The sequence below is a fragment of the Tauraco erythrolophus genome, chromosome 6, assembly GCF_009769465.1.
Source record: "Tauraco erythrolophus isolate bTauEry1 chromosome 6, bTauEry1.pri, whole genome shotgun sequence".
NCBI lineage: Eukaryota > Metazoa > Chordata > Aves > Musophagiformes > Musophagidae > Tauraco > Tauraco erythrolophus.
In genome coordinates, this window is record NC_141470.1 from 2555869 (window position 1) to 2574976 (window position 19108).

At 39.4% G+C, this 19108-nt stretch overlaps 1 protein-coding gene across 1 annotated transcript in view; it reads right to left on the reverse strand.

The window, feature by feature from the left end:
• Positions 1 to 208: 208 nt before the first annotated feature.
• Positions 209 to 19108, reverse strand: part of LOC147528474 (uncharacterized) — a 39084-nt gene continuing 20184 nt past the window's right edge. Inside the window, exons 2-5 of the mRNA XM_086612820.1 lie at positions 3758 to 5224; positions 1855 to 2018; positions 1220 to 1728; positions 209 to 658 (exon numbers count right to left, since the gene is read on the reverse strand). Of these exons, the coding sequence (XP_086468946.1) occupies positions 209 to 658; positions 1220 to 1728; positions 1855 to 2018; positions 3758 to 5224 (2590 nt within the window). The remainder of the gene's footprint in view (positions 659 to 1219; positions 1729 to 1854; positions 2019 to 3757; positions 5225 to 19108) is intronic.

Below are 19108 nucleotides of genomic sequence, written 5' to 3' on the forward strand. Positions count from 1 at the left end.
CTCAAGGAAGTTGTAGACTGTGTTGAGGTCACCTCTCAGCCTTCTCAAGCTGAACTAGCCAAGTGACTTCAGCCTCAGTCTTGCCCTTGAGACCTTTTGCCATCTTGGTTGCCCTCTTCTGGACACAGTAGAATAGTTTGATGTCCTTCTTATATTGAGGCACCAAAAACTGCGCACAGTACTTGAGGTGGGGCTGCACTAGTGCAGCTTAGAGTGGGACAATCACCTCCTTCAACCAGTTATCTATGTTATGCTTGATGCACCCCAGAACATGGTTGGCCCTTTTGGCTGCCAGGGCACACTGTCGACTCATATTCAAATTGCCATTAACCCAAACTTTTGGACTTCTTTCCACGGAGCTGCTCTCCAACCTCTTGCGCACTAATTTGTACATATAACCAAGATTACTCCATCCCAGATGGAGAATCCAGCACTTGTTAAATTTCACATGGTTGGTGATTGTCCAGCTCTCTGGTCTAACCAGATGATGCTGTAAGATCTCTCTACCCTCCAGAGAGTCCACAGCTCTTCCTAGTTGAGTATCATTGGCAAACCTACTTAATGCACATTCAATTCCTGCATCCAGATCATTTATAAAAACATCAAAGAGCACTGGCCCTAAAATTGAGCCCTGAGGAAATCCACTGGTGACTGGCCGCTAGCTTGATGGAAACGCATTTACTATAACTCTTTCAGCCTGACCCATCAGCCAATTGCTCACTCAATGTATTATGGACTTGTCTAGCTGTATGCTGAATATATCATCCAGAAGGATACTGTGAGAGTTAGTACCAAAAGTTTTTCTAAAATAAAAGAAAAACACATCTGCTGGCTTCCCTTGGTCAACTAGTTGAGTAACCTTGTCATACAAGGAAACTGAGTTGGTTAAGCAGGACTTTCCCCTCGTGAACCCTTGCTGGCTGTGATCAATGACTGCATTGTCACTCACGTATTTTTCAATAACTCCCGGAATAACCTCCATAATTTAACCAGGCACTGAAGTGAGACAGATAGACTTGTAATTAAAAGGGTCTTCCTGCTTATCCTTCTTGAAAATTGGGATAACAATGGCAACAGCATCTCTGTAGTCCTCCCGTGTCACTTGTCCTTGCTTTCAATGTCTGTACATTTTCCTTTTCTGCGTAAAATCTAGAAGATCCCTGCTCAGCCAAGCTGGCCTTCTGCCCCTCTTGCTTGACTTCCAACACTTTGGAATTACCTGCTCCTGCGCTCTTAAGAGATGGCTTTTAAAAAGTGACCAGCATTCATGAGCCTCAATATCTTCAAAAGCAGATTCCCAGGGGACCTTACTACCTACCTCCTTCAGCAGCCTGAAGTTGCCTCTCCCCATATCTAGGGTCGAAGTTTGGCTGGCAGTTTTTCTCCTATCGCCAATGACCTGAAACTCAACTACTTCGTGGTCACTGTGACCATGACAGCCACCAATTACCACTTTGCCCACCAGTCCCTTTCTGTATACAAACAATAAATGTAGGAGGCCACCTTTCCAAGTCAGCTCTCTTAGTATGCATGCCAAGATGTTATCTTCAATGTGCTTCAGAAATTTTCTGGATGTGTTTGTGTCCACCGTATGATATTCCCAGCTGATGTCTGGGAAGTTAAAATCACCCATAAGGACAAAGGTAGTTGATCGTGAGATATCTCTTAATTCCTTGTAGAACAATTCATCAGTGTTGTCGTCCTGGCTAGGTGGTTGACAGTAGACTCCTACAACAACATCCACTTTATTTTATTTATTTATTATCCCCTTCATCCTTACCCAGAGGCTCTCAACTGTGTCATGTCCAACTGTGATCATACAATCCAATCCCTCCCTTACATATAGTGCCACACCTGCCTCGCATCGCCTGCCCTGCCTATCTCTTCTGAAAAGTCTATAACCATCCATCATGGTGCACCAGTCACAGGGCTTATCCCACCAGGTTTCACCTATGCCAGCGATGTCATAACTCTGTGAGTGGGCCAAAGCTTCTAGTTCCTCTTGTTTATTCCTCATGCTGTATACATTCGTATAAAGACATTTCAAATGTGCTCCAGTGTATTCAGCACATTGTGGAGCAGACGGTAGGACCTCACTAGCACATCATCCCTCAAATATTGGCACACGTGTCGTGTGTCCCCCCCCCACTCCCCTTACCTCTAGCAAGCCTGGGTTTATCCCTTTCCCCCTCCAAATGTAGTTTAAAGCTCTTTCCATGACTCCTGCTAATTCTTGTGCAAAGGTCCTTTTCCCCCTTTGAGAAAGGATTATCCCAAAAGCATCAACAAAAGAACAGTACAGAACTTAATGAGACACTACCTATTTTATGGGTAGAAAAATGCACCCAAGAAGACACTTGAAGCACAGCTAGGGACTGATGCCAGATCCTCTGGATCTTAGACCAGTTCCAACCATAAGCAAGCTATTCTTCTCTTTTGTTTGGTTTACAGTAAATTACCTAAAACCAATTGGTGTGATTTTTTGTAAAGACTACTGGACCCTCATTAACAAAAAGCCATATTAACTCATTTCTTCAACATAATAGAAAACCGTATTACGTCTGGAGAACCTAGGTTGAAATGATTAGCAACAACCTTTGAGTGGAAGAGCCTGGAAAAGCAGATTGTAAACTGAAAACTATCACCATTTGTAGAAATGCAGGAGGCAAGACTTACACTTACTCTCACTTTCCTGTATCAAACCTTTCTTCTGTCACACAAATGCATTTATAACTTCTCCCAGGTAATAAAGTAGTTTCTATTCTTTCCAGAGGGAAAGGGTTTAGACTCTCTACTGCAGCTACAGGTTACACAAAGACATAACTCTCAGTAATGTCATATGAGTGCAGATTGGCCTGTTTTCTGACAGCTGCCAAGCCTGGTGAAGCATGGAAAAAATTTGAGAATTGCAGCAGTGGAATCTCTGAATGGTTTTAATTAATGAATGCCAGGGAGCTGGAGGGAGCTCACCAAAGACAAAAAGGAAGGTATGTCCCAGAGACATTTGAAAGCCTAACCTAGTACTCAATCAGCCAAAATATCTGTAATTCTAAGCAAAGAAAAAAATTTCCCTAATCAAATGAGGTTTTGTGATTTTTTGGTGTCTCATGAGATGCGGGAATATATCCTTATGAAAACTTGTGCATCAAAAATCCCATTTAATTTTCCACCGGTGTCATTTTCCATTGTTAATATTCTTACAGTCTGCATATCATTAAGGCACATTAATAAATGAAAGCAGCAAGTCAGCCTGTCAGATATTGCACAAAGTACCATGGGAAATCATAGAATCATAGAATCATAGAATGGTTAGGGCTGGAAGGGACCTTCAAAGGTCATCTAGTCCAACCCCCCTGCAAGGAACAGGGATATCTCCAACTAGATCAGGTTGCTCAGGGCCTTGTCCAACCTGGCCTTGAACGTCTCCAGGGATGGAGCATCCACCACCTCTCTGGGCAACCTGTTCCAGTGTTCTACCACTCTCATAGTAAAAAATTTTTTCCTAATATCCAACCTGAACCTACCTCCCTCTATTTTAAAACCATTACCCCTTGTCCTATCATAACTGGCCCTCCTGAACAGCCTCTCCCCATCTTTCCTGTAGGCCCCCTTGAGGTACTGGAAGACCGCTATAAGGTCACCCCGGAGCCTCCTCTTCTCCAGGCTGAACAGCCCCAACTCTTTCAGCCTGTCCTCATAGGAAAGGTGCTCCAGCCCTCTTATCATCTTCGTGGCCCTCCTCTGGACCCTCTCCAACTGGTCCATGTCCTTCTTATGTTGGGGGCTCCAGAACTGGACGCAGTACTCCAAGTGAGGTCTCACAAGGGCAGAGTAGAGGGGGAGAATCACCTCCCTCGACCTGCTGGCCACACTCCTCTTGATGCAGCCCAGGACGCGGTTGGCCTTCTGGGCCGCAAGAGCACATTGCCGGCTCATATTGAGCTTCTCGTCCACCAGTACTCCCAAGTCCTTCTCCTCAGGGCTGCTCTCGATCCAATCACCACCCAGTCTGTATTTATGCCTGGGATTGCCACGACCCAGATGTAGGACCTTGCATTTGGCCTGGTTAAACTTCATGAGGTTGGTACGGGCCCACCTCTCCAGCCTGTCAAGGTCCCTCTGGATGGCATCCCTCCCTTCCAGCGTGTCAACGGCACCACACAGCTTGGTGTCATCGGCGAACTTGCTGAGGGTGCACTCCATGCCACTGTCCACGTCACCGACAAAGATGTTGAAGAGGGTCGGGCCCAACACGGACCCCTGAGGGACGCCACTCGTGACCGGTCTCCACTTGGACATTGAGCCGTTGACCACTACTCTCTGAGTGCGGCCATTGAGCCAATTCCTTATCCACCGAGTGGTCCATCCATCAAACCCATGACTCTCTAATTTAGAGAGAAGAATGTCGTGCGGGACAGTGTCAAAAGCTTTGCACAAGTCCAGGTAGATGACATCCATTGGTCGACCCTTGTCCACCGATGCTGTCACCCCATCGTAAAAGGCCACCAAGTTGGTCAGGCATGATCTGCCTTTGGTGAAGCCATGTTGGCTGTCACCCACCACCTCCTTGCTCTCCATGTGCCTTAGCATGGTTCCCAGGAGAATCTGCTCCATGACCTTGCCAGGCACAGAGGTGAGGCTGACCGGTCTGTAGTTGCCCGGGTCCTCCTTGTTCCCCTTTTTAAAAATGGGGGTTATGTTCCCTCTCTTCCAGTCATCGGGGACCTCGCCAGACCGCCACGACTTCTCGAATACAATAGCCAGTGGCTTGGCAACTTCATCCGCCAGTTCCTTCAGGACCCGCGGATGGATCTCATCAGGTCCCATGGACTTGTGCACCTTCAAGTTCCTCAGATGTTCTCGAACCTGGTCTTCAAGTACAGTGGGCGGTGGTTCATCCTCACAGTCCCTGATAGTTCTTTCCACAGCTTGGGTGGTAAGACAAGAGGCTTTACCATTGAAGACTGAGGCAAAAAATTCATTAAGTACCTCAGCCTTCTCTATGTCCCGGGTAACCAGAGCACCAGTATCCTTCCGGAGGGGGCCTACATTCTCTTTGGACTTCCTTTTGTCCCCTACATACCTATAGAAGCATTTCTTGTTGCTTTTTATATCCCTTGCCAAATTCAATTCCTTCAGGGCTTTAGCCTTCCTCACTTGATCCCTGGTCACTCTTACAGCTTCTCTGTATTCCTCCCAGGCTATCTGTCTCCGCTTCCACCCTCTGTAGGCTAACCTCTTCATTTTCAGTTGGTCCAGGAGCTCCTTGCTCATCCACGCTGGCCTCCTGGTCTTTTTGCCCGACTTGTTCTTCGTCGGGATGCACCTCTGCTGAGCTTGGAGAAGGTGCTCCTTGAATGTAGACCAACTTTCCTGGGCCCCTTGTCCCTCCAGGGCCACCTCCCACAGCACTTTGCCCATCAGGTGCTTCAAGAGGCCGAAGTCCGCCTTCTTGAAGTCTAGGGTACAGAGCTTGCTGAATGGTTTCCTTGCTGCCCCATGGATCTTGAACTCCACTGTGTCGTGGTCACAATCAAATGATTGGTTTAGGACGAGTGGACAAAATCTGTTTATTGAGCAAACAATTTTAACTGAGGACCAATAAATGTGTGCACAGCATGGACAGACTGAAAGTTAACTGGGCTCGGAAATACACCACATAGCTGAGCTTTTGAGACAGCAGAGAAGACGTTCTGGTACTTCATGGCTCAAGTGAACCTCTTAACATGGTAGGAAAAAGCATTACAGTTACACTGAGGGATGGCGGATCTTTGGTTTGCACATTCTCTTGGGACTTCTGAAATGCTCGCCCAACAAAATTAACCATAGTTAAGGCTTCAGGAGAGAAAGAGAGTCCACAAACACAACAGCAAAGCCTGGAAGGTGAGACTGAAATAAGCCAACCAAACAAGATTATGTACAGTATGTGCTCCCATTCCCTACCAGTTTTCTGCCATGCATTCCAGCCATGGTATCCCTGGAGCCTGGAAAGCTGACTGGATGATAATATCCTAGCATGAATTACCTTTCGGTAGGTTTACCGTCTTGGGAGGCGATGCTTCTCCTTGTTTCCCAAACCACCCCTGGACCTTCTCATCCTACTAGCCCATTGGAGATTGTTCCACAGAGCTGCCTGGACCCCCCCACGCATCCACCCTGTGGAAGAAACATATATTAAAAAATGTGATGGAGCAATTAAATCTTCTAGAGACATAATTTGAAGACATTGGGAAAGAATAACTAAAGTAGACTAAAACATAGTATAGAGCTGTCATCATATTCTCTGATAAGGGAGGGGAGTTTTAGCATTATAGTATTCCCTCAATGTACTTGCATGTATAATACAGCTGCTGAAGGCACAGTTAATTTTAAGAAGACTTTAAGACACAAATAGAAGCAAAGGTTTCAAAGGCAGCAATTAGTCAATGATGTGATCACTTAATCTCGCATATTAAACCCTTGCCTATTGGAAATGCCTGTATTTTTTCATGCTTAGCATTAATAGGAAGGTGGGGTGTGTTACTGCTGTATTTCTGTAATGAGTAGCTCCATCACACATCATACCAGGTATGGTGGTAGAAAGTAGGTCTTTCCCTGACATTAGTGACAGTGAAGCACAGACACCTCTTGAGGGCAAGGTGTACCTTCCAGCATTGGGAACTTCCTTCATTTAGAGTTTTACATGCACATTGTGGCAAAAATGAATCATAGAATCATAGAATCATCGAATCATAGAATCGTTAGGGCTGGAAGGGACCTTCAAAGGTCATCTAGTCCAACCCCCCTGCAAGGAACAGGGATATCTCCAACTAGATCAGGTTGCTCAGGGCCTCATCCAACCTGGCCTTGAACGTCTCCAGGGATGGAGCATCCACCACCTCTCTGGGCAACCTGTTCCAGTGTTCTACAACTCTCAGGGTAAAAAATTTTTTCCTAATATCCAACCTGAATCTACCTCCCTCTATTTTAAAACCATTACCCCTTGTCCTATCACAACAGGCCCTCCTGAACAGCCTCTCCCCATCTTTCTTGTAGGCCCCCTTGAGGTACTGGAAGACCGCTATAAGGTCACCCCGGAGCCCCCTCTTCTCCAGGCTGAACAGCCCCAACTCTTTCAGCCTGTCCTCATAGGAAAGGTGCTCCAGCCCTCTTATCATCTTCGTGGCCCATGAAAACTGGACAAAAGTTTAAAAAGTAAAGTCTCTGCTAAATTTTTTTTCAAGTTATAGCCTGGATATACTGCACCGAATTCCTGTTTCAGTCAAGGAATAAACAAACATTAGAGATAATAATCATATGTATAAATCCATAGCTTGAAAACACTGATAGGAATGAGATATAAAACAGATCTTTTATTTCAAAGCTTTTAAAAACATTACTTATTTACTAAAGAAAAATAAATTCTACTACGTCTTGTTTATGACGAAAGACAACTGAGTAAATGGTGACTCCAGATAACCCATAAGTCACTGGCTCTGTTTTTCAAAGACCTGCCTGCTTTCTATTCCTTCGGCCTCGGCTGCCTAGCAACCTCCACAGAGCTTTCTTAGTCTATACTAATTCTGGAGAGTTTGCAGTTATATATTTATTTCTGAGAATGCCTATAAGGAGGACACAGAAACAGAGAGCTGTTTGTTCCTTCTATCTAACACTGGGCTCCAAACATGTCACCTCAGTGTCTCAGGGAAGGAGACAGTCCTTGGCGTTGCAAAGAGAGGTACCCACCTCCTTGAAACCGCTTGGGAATGAAGCAGATCCCACCTTCCATGAGACAAAAGCTGAATCTCTGTAGGAAGCCCCCAATGTCATAGCCTGATATTTCTTGCCCTCCCTGTTGATTTGATTATTTGATAAGGTTTTTCACCCTGAAATATTAGGTGATTATTTAAGGCTCCTGTTAATTAATGCAGCCTGGAGATTTTACCTAACGTGAAGATGGAGTTTGTGCTGCTGTGCTGGGTCACTAGAAGTTCCTGCATTATCCAACCGCTGGAGGGAAATGGAGATTAAAACTGATCTCCCTCTGTGTCTGTGACTCAAAGTGGGACAATTTGGAAGTTATAGATGGGACTACTTAAAGTAGTTTGAAACTGAGCATGGAGTGTCTCTCCCTGAATCAGCCATCAGATTTTCATGGAAGAATCTATTTCCTCAAGGTTTTTTTTTCCTGTATTATTAGTTCAAAATTGAGGATGCTACAGAAAATATCCCTACACTATGTAAGAAAACACTTATTTTCTTGCCAATCTTATTCAAACAGCACTTTGCAAATACTTTACGCCCTGATCAACACAGCCCTCTCCTCTAATCACAAAAAAAAAAAAAAAAAAAAAAAAAAGAGAGAAAGAAAGAGAAAGAGATGGTCAAAGACGTGTCCTGAGGAGCCTAACATGTTCTTCGGAATGATGTGGTAAAGACATGCCAAGTGTTCACAGCTTGTGGTCACATGGCAGTGCTGTGGTTTCTGCATCTCACTACTGACTCCTGAACTCATATGAAAAAGTTTCCATTTACTCCTGGATCAAACTGAAACCTGAAACATAAGAAACTGATGTCTCTTGAGACACAGCAATATGCTTTGATCACTCCATTACGTTTCTCTCTGATTAAGTTGATCTGTAGCTGTATTTTGTCATTAAGGAACATACCGGGAGTCTGTGGCCAAACATGAACCTGAAACCAGATCTGCTAATGTCCTCTTTCTATTTCTTACCAACAGAGCTGTATACATAAAGATAAGGTTGTTTTAAACATGACAAGAATTGTAAGATTATGGAAGCGTTTGTAAATCTTGGTGTTTACATATACTTAGTCATCAATATTAATTTACTTCAAATTTAATAGTATAAAATAAGTATATTTTTTTAAAAATTCTCCTTAATATTGTTACAGGAAATTAAAAATATATTGGATTGTATATCAGTGTTCAATGAAATGAAATATAACCTGCTAGTTAAAAGAGCTTCATTTTTCGGAGGTGCTTATGAACAGTGAAAACATCCACGGAAACTGAAATGAGCAAAATGATTCATTAAATAGGAGGAAGAAAATTACTGGGAGTAAATAGAGATCTGGGATTTCTTTTGCTATTCATGGACTCACTATAAACAATTTTCTAAGTTGCTTTACCTGTGTCGTTCTACACAATGACATAAATTTGTATTTCCCAGCAAATCTCTCAATTTGTATACCTGAGAGTTATTTTAATACAAATAAATTCCAAGCATAATCCAAAATAAAGCAGTTGCTTACTGAGAAGCAGTTTCCCCATACATATACTAGTTTTTCACAGAATATCATTATTAAAGCAAAAATTGAGTGCATAGTGTTTCCCCCCCCTTGCAAAGTATGATCACGATTTCATATGGTCTTCAATGTAAAGCCAAAATTTCTGAAAATAAACCTAATGAAGAGGACCAGAAGCAGACACTTACATGCCTGTTTTCTCACTCACTCTTTTGAGAAGTCTGTTTTTAATAATTTCAAGAGCATGTAAATAGACAACAGAAGAGAGACAACTTTTTTCATGCATTTTTATTAAAAAATGTTATAATAGGTTTTCCTACAGAATGAATAAAATGGGAATTGTGCCAAAGCAGCTATCAAAGGAAATCCTTTGGAAACGAGCAAAAACTAGAGAAAATAAAATCTCTTGAGATATATGGAAAAGTAAGTTGAAAGCAGTCTCATCCTAAATTTCAAAGACTATAATTAGGTACTAAATCTACTACATTTACACTGGAAAATCTCACCTGCTGTGCACTTCTTCTCACAAAAGAAGAGGTATACCAAAAAGACTGATTTTGGTCATCTTCCTCCCTTCCTCTGTTCCTCAAAAGAAAAGAGAGAGATGCAAAATGGCTTAGTTTTCTGGATGTGGACTACAACAAAATTAAATGTTAAAGGAGGTTTGGACAAAGGACGTTCTGAGGAAAATGAAGTTTTAGTAGGAAAAAGATGAAAGGAACATTATTATTAATATAAAAGCATAACCTTTGCTGGAATAACTCACCAAGAACAACTGCAATAAATCTTTTGAAAACAATTAATAGTATTACTCTAATGCTCAGCTCCTCATTTCCAGCATTCTGATTTTACTCCAGGCTTGTGCCAGTAACTAATCAAAATTTGGTCTAACATCTTTTGAGTATTTTCAAAAAATTCATTATGGCAATAAGTAACACAAACTCATTGAAGTTATAATCAGGCTTTAGTAATTGTTTTCAAAGCAGTTATTTTTTAGAGATTGCAAAGGAATTAAAAAAGCTGTAGTAAAAGGAAGACTTATTAAAGAAAAAAATAAACACAGTAGCATGTGCTACCATGACGAAATAGTAAATAAAATAGTAAATAAATAAAATAGTAAATAAAATGAGCAGAAGAGAACAAACAGCTACACAGTTACTGCTATTTTTAATAAATATCACTAACAGAGTAGTATTCAACTGCCAAAAGAAAGGAGGTTACTCTATGTTTCTACGTCTGGCCCTGAGCTGTCATTCCAGAAGAGCATAGGTTTCTTGTATGTCTTATCTGCCTGCTCCTGTGTAAGTCTTGGGTACCTTAGGATGTGTGAAACAGCATTAGATGCTTTTATTTATGAGTCTGAACCACTTGCAAGCTGTTAGCAAAAAGTATATGAGCTCTGGGTGTTTACATGTTAGGCAAGAAGGAAGGGTAAATTTAATAAACAGGAAAATCACAGTGTGCTATGTCCACATAAGACTTTCAACAGTCCCGGAGGGTACAGACAGAAAATGCTACTCCAGACAGTTTCTTAAAGAAAGAAAGATATCTTTATACAAATTCTGTACTACTGGCTAATACCAAGAAGTTACGTTAAATCTAATCTCTGAAAAAATGCTGACTCACTGTGCAGTAAAACTCACTACAGGTGTTTTTTTTGGTGATTTGAAAAGGCGTTCTTGCTGGTTTTCATTCCATTCAGTTGTTGCCATATTCTGCTATTTCAGAGCTCTATTTTATTTCATAGGAATACCAGAAGAGAACTTTTTTACACTAAGGAATTGGCCAGACCTCCACAAACCTTGATTATTTATTGCAAGGTCGTAACTACATTTTTCCCTGATCTTTTAGTTGAAATTCTGAGTAAGGATTATTCTCCTGTATAAGACCTATAATTTCTGTATATCCTACACTTCTTATTTTCCTTCTTTCAAGAATGCCAGATGGCAACAAAACTAAGAACAATTGCATGTTCGATATGCTAATATTTTTATACTTCTGCATTTGAGTTAAGCGGATGAAGATTAGGTAATTCTGTACGGTTATCTCTCCAAAACAAGTTGAGTCAAGGTATAAATACCAATTTCCAAAACTGTATTCTCAGCTTTTCGATGTGATCTGCTACAGCAAAGAAATTCCCTCATATATTATTGATTGCAAATGTTTTTGTGCATCTAATCAATAAATGAGTTAATCCATGTCGAGCCAATCTTCTAGACTATTTGTCTGATTCAGCCTAACTAACACAAGGCTATGAGTGATTCATTTCAGAGCAACAGTACAGTATGAAAAATAGGTCTACTGTCTTTTTACTATGAGTGTCTGTGTGTGTTTTATAAACAAAAAATTTAATTAAAAATATCTCCCCCTGCCAATATTCCCCCCGTTTTATGATCAGTTCTATTGGCTACTAATAATAGTCCCCAGATACTCATCTGACAAATGGCTGTTTAATTTATTTTTTCCTACGAAAGATTTGACCTGGTTTGTTCATCTATAAATACACATTTTTGTGCTGTAGACACAAATATGCATTTGTGTTAGCTTTCATCCCTGCTGTGTTTGTACAACACAGCGTGACATTCACAAACAGAAAGAAAAGAGATTGAAGTGAAGAACATTTGACAGTGTTGCCTAGCATGTTAAATACAGGGAAATAAATAAATTAGCGCCAACTTCATCAACCGCTAAATTCAGTGTGGCTGAAATGAAACAGAGAGTGAGCCAGAGAGAAAAAAAGTGAGTCGTAGGTGAAAAACCAACTTATGTTGTCTACAAAGCAAGAGGACAAGTGCTACTGAATTCTAGTGAGTTTTTAGTTTTAGACTTAGCTTTTCTCTCCCTACTAGGGTATCTGATACAGTTTCAGGTTAGCAATAATTATAAGGAATTTTGCCATACCATAATGTGGAATCAAAGAGTAGGCGAGGATCATTATCTCTACAAAAAAGGAAGATGCCTGTCTTAAAATATGGAGAACCACAGCAAAATTCAGAAAACAATTTTGAATTCCAGAGCCCTATTTTAATCACAGAAAGACACAAGTTCATTTTTTTTGAAAAGCATCTAAAAAATGTTTGGTTTTATTTTGAACACTAAACCTAAAATTATATTAATAATTATATTGATAATTATTAATAATTTATTATCATGAAGTAAGTGAATTATTCCTACTTTCCATTAAACACTATTCCTCTGCTGGTTTATATGTTACATATCTGATCATTTTAGGAATCTTTTACTTACTTAACGCCCAGTTTCTAGAGTTTTCAATCATTAATTCAGAGTCAATTTATGAAAATCAGCTTCAAAAGTGAAGCATAGATGCCGACAGCTTGAAAGGAGCTGCAGGGTGTCCCTACTCACTAGTTCATGTGGTCACTTCCTAGGCACAATGCATTTCCCAAGTCAGGGAGTTTCCAAATACAGAGACTTTCAATTTTATTAATAATGCAAAAGACCTACCCCATTATTTAACCTATTTTCTGCCCTTTGTACCCTCAAGATATTGCAAAAGAAGGTAACATCACATGCTGGTGTAACTCATGGGGAAAAAATTCTGCTTTGAGGTATCAAGAAGAAAAAATTTCAAAGATGCCTGCTTTTTAGCTGATGGATTTCCTTCAGAATGATGTGAAGAATATGATTTGTCCTATAGTAATGAAGAAAATGATTTGCTTTATACTATATGTGCATAGCTACATATCATTGTTACACCTGTGAGAATAATTCCAGGAAGGGAAACCTTTTCAGAAATTCACAAGATTGCATAGTCTTAAAGTAAGGGGACAGTGATAAAATGCATTCAACAGGTACTGCAGAAAAATAACTAAATATTCATGCTTTTACTAACTCAAAATAAACAGTGGGGCCCTCTTTATCAAGAATAATACAACTTCAGTTGATAGCTTACTGTTTAATTTAAGGAATTATTTGGCCATCCAGGGATTATATGAGAATCATTACTCTGGACAAAAGACTCATTATGAGATTAACAGGAGAGGCAAACTAGAACTCAGATAATTATCCTTTGGAAGTAAATATGGCTTCACTTATCTGATAGAACTACCACAAGTCCTGAGTAATTCCAGTTCCACCCAAAAGAGGAAGCGATATTCATACCTCATTATAATACACATACCTATGCAGTCATTATGGTGATATGAATTCTTTCTAAATTGCTGGAATGATTGCACATAAGGCACAAAATACCTTACTTTTTAGACATTACACACATTGTCCAGCATTCATTCATGAGGCATATTGTTTTCTGAATTAGTAAATTTGTGGCAAAACCCACATTTTAACAGGAATACTAATGAAGTGTTAAACTGCACTTAGTAATAGCAATTTCAGACAGCAAAATCCTCAGATACTGGTTTTGAGTCAGATCTGTATCATGTCTATTAGAACTAAAATTTCATTTTCAACCTATTGTAATTTACCATACTGTCAACACACCATTATATCTGATACAAAAAAATGGTCTCTCATTATGAAATATGCACAATGTTGAATTCACAGATCATATAAAGGTACATACGACTTGGATTTCAAAGGGGGGTTTACATATTATTTGCTAAACCAAAGCTTGAAGCCTTTTTCTCATAAACAAGCAAGTAAGAAAACACAAGTGTGCTAAGTAAAAGCACTGATAAGAATATCAACAGTGTGTCACTAGTTATTTGCATGTATTATATCTAAACTAATTTCTAAGTTTATGTGAAAAGAGGTGAATATAAGGTGGAGACTGATGAGCAGGGACTGATGCATGACTGATATTTCCTGCAACATATTGAGCAGAAATTGCTGGAGCTTGTGTTACCAGAAGGTGCAATGCACTGTTACCCACAAAAGAACACGCAACAATCCTGTAATTGTTATTGAAAACTGATAAAAAACCCACAAAACAATCAGTCTAGAGCCATTTGAAATTAAAGATCAAAAGATTTTCATTGAGTGCTATTGCAACACTGTAGTCTACTAGTATACAGCAAAGCAGTTAAAAAAAAAATCATAAAATAATGACCTGTTTCCCTGCTAAAAATAAAATTTTCAATAATTTTCAAAAAATAAATATAACTCAAAATAATGAAAAAGTACACATTGACAGATTGATGATGTGTGATTGGTCACATAGGTCACAAAGTACAATGCTGGTGGTTCAAAATGGATGATCCAGCTTTAACAAATGGAAACAGGTCAGAAAAGTCTGTGAACATCTTTGGGAAAAGAAACTGGAGCTTTAGACCTGGAAAGGATGTTAAAATCCTTTTCTTTGCTCTAAAAAGGACATGATTTGGAAAAGACCTCCAATTTAAAATTATTTCTATTCCTTCAGAAGGGTGAAAAGGGAATAGTTGCCACATCTCCACCAGGGACATATGCTTTCTTCTTGTTATATTGATTACCATGATGTGAAAAATATCATCAGTTCCAGCTCAACACCCCAGTTTTCCAAAACTGCCAAAACCAGATTCATGCAAAAGAAGTACGCACGCAAGCATAATGAAACAAACTGGTAGAAAATGGCACAAACATAACCAAAGGCAGAGCTGACATTTTCAAAAATACTATCTTCAATATCTGCCTGGCTTTATGAGTCCTCATTAAGATATATGGGCTCAACGTGTAAATTTTTCTCTCCAGAAAATGCAGAGCCTTAAAATACAGGCATTTTCAGAGCGTAAACTTGGAATCAAGTAAAGTTAGCATCTAGTAGGCCTTATAAAGTCTCATAACAGACTAAGACTTTGCAAGCAGGTTACCTGGTTCAGCCTTTTAGAAACTTTTGCAAGCAGAATTTTACAATCCAGGGTATTAATTCGGACTGTCTGTGAATGATAGCTGTACCTGAATTGTATCTACGTTAATTCTCTCTTTGGTTACAAATGAAGAACTGCAATACTTGTAGGAATGTCCTCGTTTTTTACTTCCTGTCTTTATTCTATACTTATATTTAGTTTACTTTTTTAGATCCAGTGCAATGTCTGTGTAAGAATCCATGAAAATTCTGCTGAGGACAATTAAAAGTCTGGGGTACCCACACATCCTAGGGAACAAAGCTGGTTATTTAAAGGACCAGGAGTGCAACCATTGTTTTTTTTTCATGTAATCTACTAGTTAGAGTATGTGCAAGGAAGTAGGAAACTCTGTTCAATTCCTTCTTCAGTTTGATGGGCTGAACTTCAACTCTTTCAGAAAAGAAGTCTATTTGATAGACTTTATGGGCCTGGAGCAGAGCCATATTTGCTAGCTATGTAAAAATTCTGGGGCTAGAAGGAAAACTAGGAGGACACAAGTTGTCTGTCTGGCTTTGCAACAGTAGTACTGGGTTCCAGTTCCTTTATTTGGGATTAATACTTTTGTAACCAAACCATATAAAAGGTACAAGCCCTTCAAGATCAGTTAATCTGAAGCTGGTCTGGAAATCAATTCTAGCCTTCACAATCTATACTAGACATTGTTCACAGGAGTATTTTGAAGACTTGAAAATATCTGTGGATACTAGATACAATATATTGATTCGTACCCTGGAATAAACCCCAGAAAACAACAGTTATGTTCTACTTAAGAGCATACTCAAAGCATGAATACCTTTTGAACAGAGTTCGGGAAGAGATTCAAGCTCAATTAAAGCTACAGTAGACAAAACTCCTGCTTTTATTCTTGGTTGCCTAGTCATACTTTGAGAAGGATGAAGAGAAGACCTCACTGAGCTCTACCATATTGTCAGTGTTTTTAACCTCCTGAAAAGACTTATAAATATTAGCTAAATGATTATGGGCTATAAGCATCATCACTTTTTCGATTTCTGTCTGAACTTTCACAACATTTCCTTTGAAATGCAATTTTTACCTAAGACTATGGAAAGTAAAGAAGAAAGAAAAAATAATCACACCTTGTGTGACTGCAGTTGTACAGGACTGTACTGTACAAGGAACTCACAGGACAATCCCTCCACAGAACAGGTAATCGTGCTGTAGACCTGCTTGACTTATCTGCCAGCAATGAACACAAGACCAGGGAACAGAGTTCACAACACACAGTATAAAATAAAATCTGGACTATATTTTACTCTTGCATTCAGTAACATAAGGAAATCCACAATAGCCGTACTGAAGTCCTCAGTGCAAAGCATAAGAAAAGAATACTTCTAGGAACACGAAGTTATGGAGCTTTCCAAACCCCTCAAACCAGTAATTCAAATGACTACCTACACGCAGCGAAATTTCAGTTAAGTATCAAAGTATTAAAGAAGGAACTTGAAACAGCTTCAGGACTTTTGATATAAAAATATGTCTATAAATGTGAAGCTTAGAACAAAAAACCTCTATGATTTTCCTCCTTTCTTCAAGTGCTTTCCAGAAATAAAAATTATTCCTTGGCTGAGATCCTGTATAATACGGCCAAGTTTCAACTTGGAAGGCAGATTTTTGTACCCAAGCAATTAAAACCCCCTAAAACCCACAAATCCTACAAATTATGCTGCTATCAGACTTCAGAAAGGGAAGTTCAGAGAAAATCATACTTGTGACACATTTTTGTCTAAACTGGTTTTAATGGTTTAGAGAACTGTTAAATTCTCTCAGGAAGAATTTTAGATCTCTTCTCTTCAGATCATTCTCTACATTTTGCCCAATACATTTCCCTCAACCTGTGGCTCAAAACTCATAACTGGTGAGTTCCAGCAACTGAGCTCCTGACACAATCACACAGACAGAGTGATTCCAACATATTCAGCTCTCCATGGCAGATGTTACATGTTATTATCTCCAAAGGCTGCATTTTATTAAATCTAGATCATGCAATCTAGTCATGAGGAGAAAACTCACATTTTGCTGACTTGCTAGTTAAGAGAGTAAGTGAAATACTTGAAACACATATCCCTAAACTACAACAGAATCCCAATTTTAAATTATATTCAGGATTATTATTTTTTTTTGTCTCTGCCGAGAAGTTTAACACAATTTGTGAAAGGGGCAATGATACTGCCTTTTTATTCATATTTATTCATTAGAACATCAACATTAAGCAAAGTAAAGAAAATGGACATAGAGTTCCAGAAACCAGTTCTAGAAGGAGACAGAAACTTGCAATCCCCTTAATTTCTATTCTAAAAGAATAACCAGTGCAGAGAAAGAATATCTAATTTATAAACACTCATTCAATTCTTCGCTTATCAGCTAAGGTAGTCAAGAGAAATGCCATTCTACAAAACTGATGTTTGCTCCAGCAGCAAAGGGAATGAGAACAGAATATTTCATAAACACCTCCAAGGAATTGATAAGGGATGACTGTAGTTATCTGAGACAGAGATATAGACAAGAAGCTTCTCACCCATTGCTAATGTCATCAGCTATCCAATCACTCCATCTATAATGACACCCATAGGAAAATTTTTTGGGGCTAAACTATTTTTTTTTATTTATTTTTATTGGACATATGCCATATTCTGCATACTTCCAAAACATACAGCATTGAGAGTTTCTTCCTCTCAATCATACGTTGTAAAATAGTTTCTAAGGAATTACCAAATGAATTTATTTATTCATAATTGAATTGATTCCTGACTGCTTATTTTCTTCAAAGGCTCAGAGTTGCCAGCATCATAAAAAATTATTTTACTTTAGGTGAAAGAGTTGTTCGGTTTCCTAAAATGAGGATACAAGTTCTACATTGTATCTTCAAGTTCTGGATGATCACAGACATCAGCACAGTGAAAAAAGGAACTTTCCTGAGAAGTCACAAATACGCTAAAAAACCAATCAGCATACCTGGACTGTATTTTTTTACATTCTATGAGTAAATGACATTTTCAGAAATAAAATAATTATTGAGCTAGTCCATGGGCTTATTGATTTTTTTTTCTATCACGCATACAGGTAATGGTTCCTATTCCCATCCTGAAGAAACATACATAGCACAGAAAGATTTTGCTGTACCGCAGTCACGGCAGGGTTATTTAAGCAAATGAAAATTGTCTCCTTAAGAGCTGGTTTCTTTCCGTGCTCGTTCGCGTCACAGGGAAATAGAGCTAATGCTACAAGCTTATGAGTGCTTTATGCATTCTGACAAACCAAACGAGGTTTGTCAGGAGAGGCTCTAGGCAGCACGCAACTGCAGCAATTTTACATCTCATTGATTACCACAATGGGAATTGAAAACAGTTCTCTGCTTTCCACACGATATCAAAAATACTGTTGTAGACCCGAGAAAAACACGCAGGTCTTCTGGTAGAGAGAAAATGAGGAAAAACGGCTTCGTACAGTATTATTTCCTCACGAATTTGAGTCAGGCCCGTCTGACCTTTATGAAGGCCAGTAATAAAGCAGTAAGGTGACACACAGTAAAGCATGTCATTCTGGGAGTAGTTCTGCAATAGTTTACATGGAACAAAAGGGCAGTTCAATGCCCTGAGGCTTTGGGGATATGCTTATTTTGTGCTAAGTGCATCCTGCATACTGCTGGCATTACACAGAGTATGTGGGAATGTACATGTCACAGCAAACAATATTAGAAGTACAAGGACATAACAAAGCTAGTAAGAAAACTAAGATTTTTTACTGTGACATCACCTCAGTCAGTGACTGGTTTGATTTTCTGGAGAGGTTTTCTATGAAATGTTCAGGGGACTAATTATTTTTATTGCTATTACAAAAAAAACCTCAAGCTTTTCCTCTTCTCACATCTTCGGCGACCTGTTTTTGCTGGATCCAGCAGTTCCATCCACAGAATGTTACCATTTCACAAGAGGTGGACTCACATTCTAAGCACAGCAAAACAACAACGAAAACCACACAGAATAATTTACAGTGACAGCAGTAGAAGTCTGTTCTACCATGAGATTGCAGATGACATA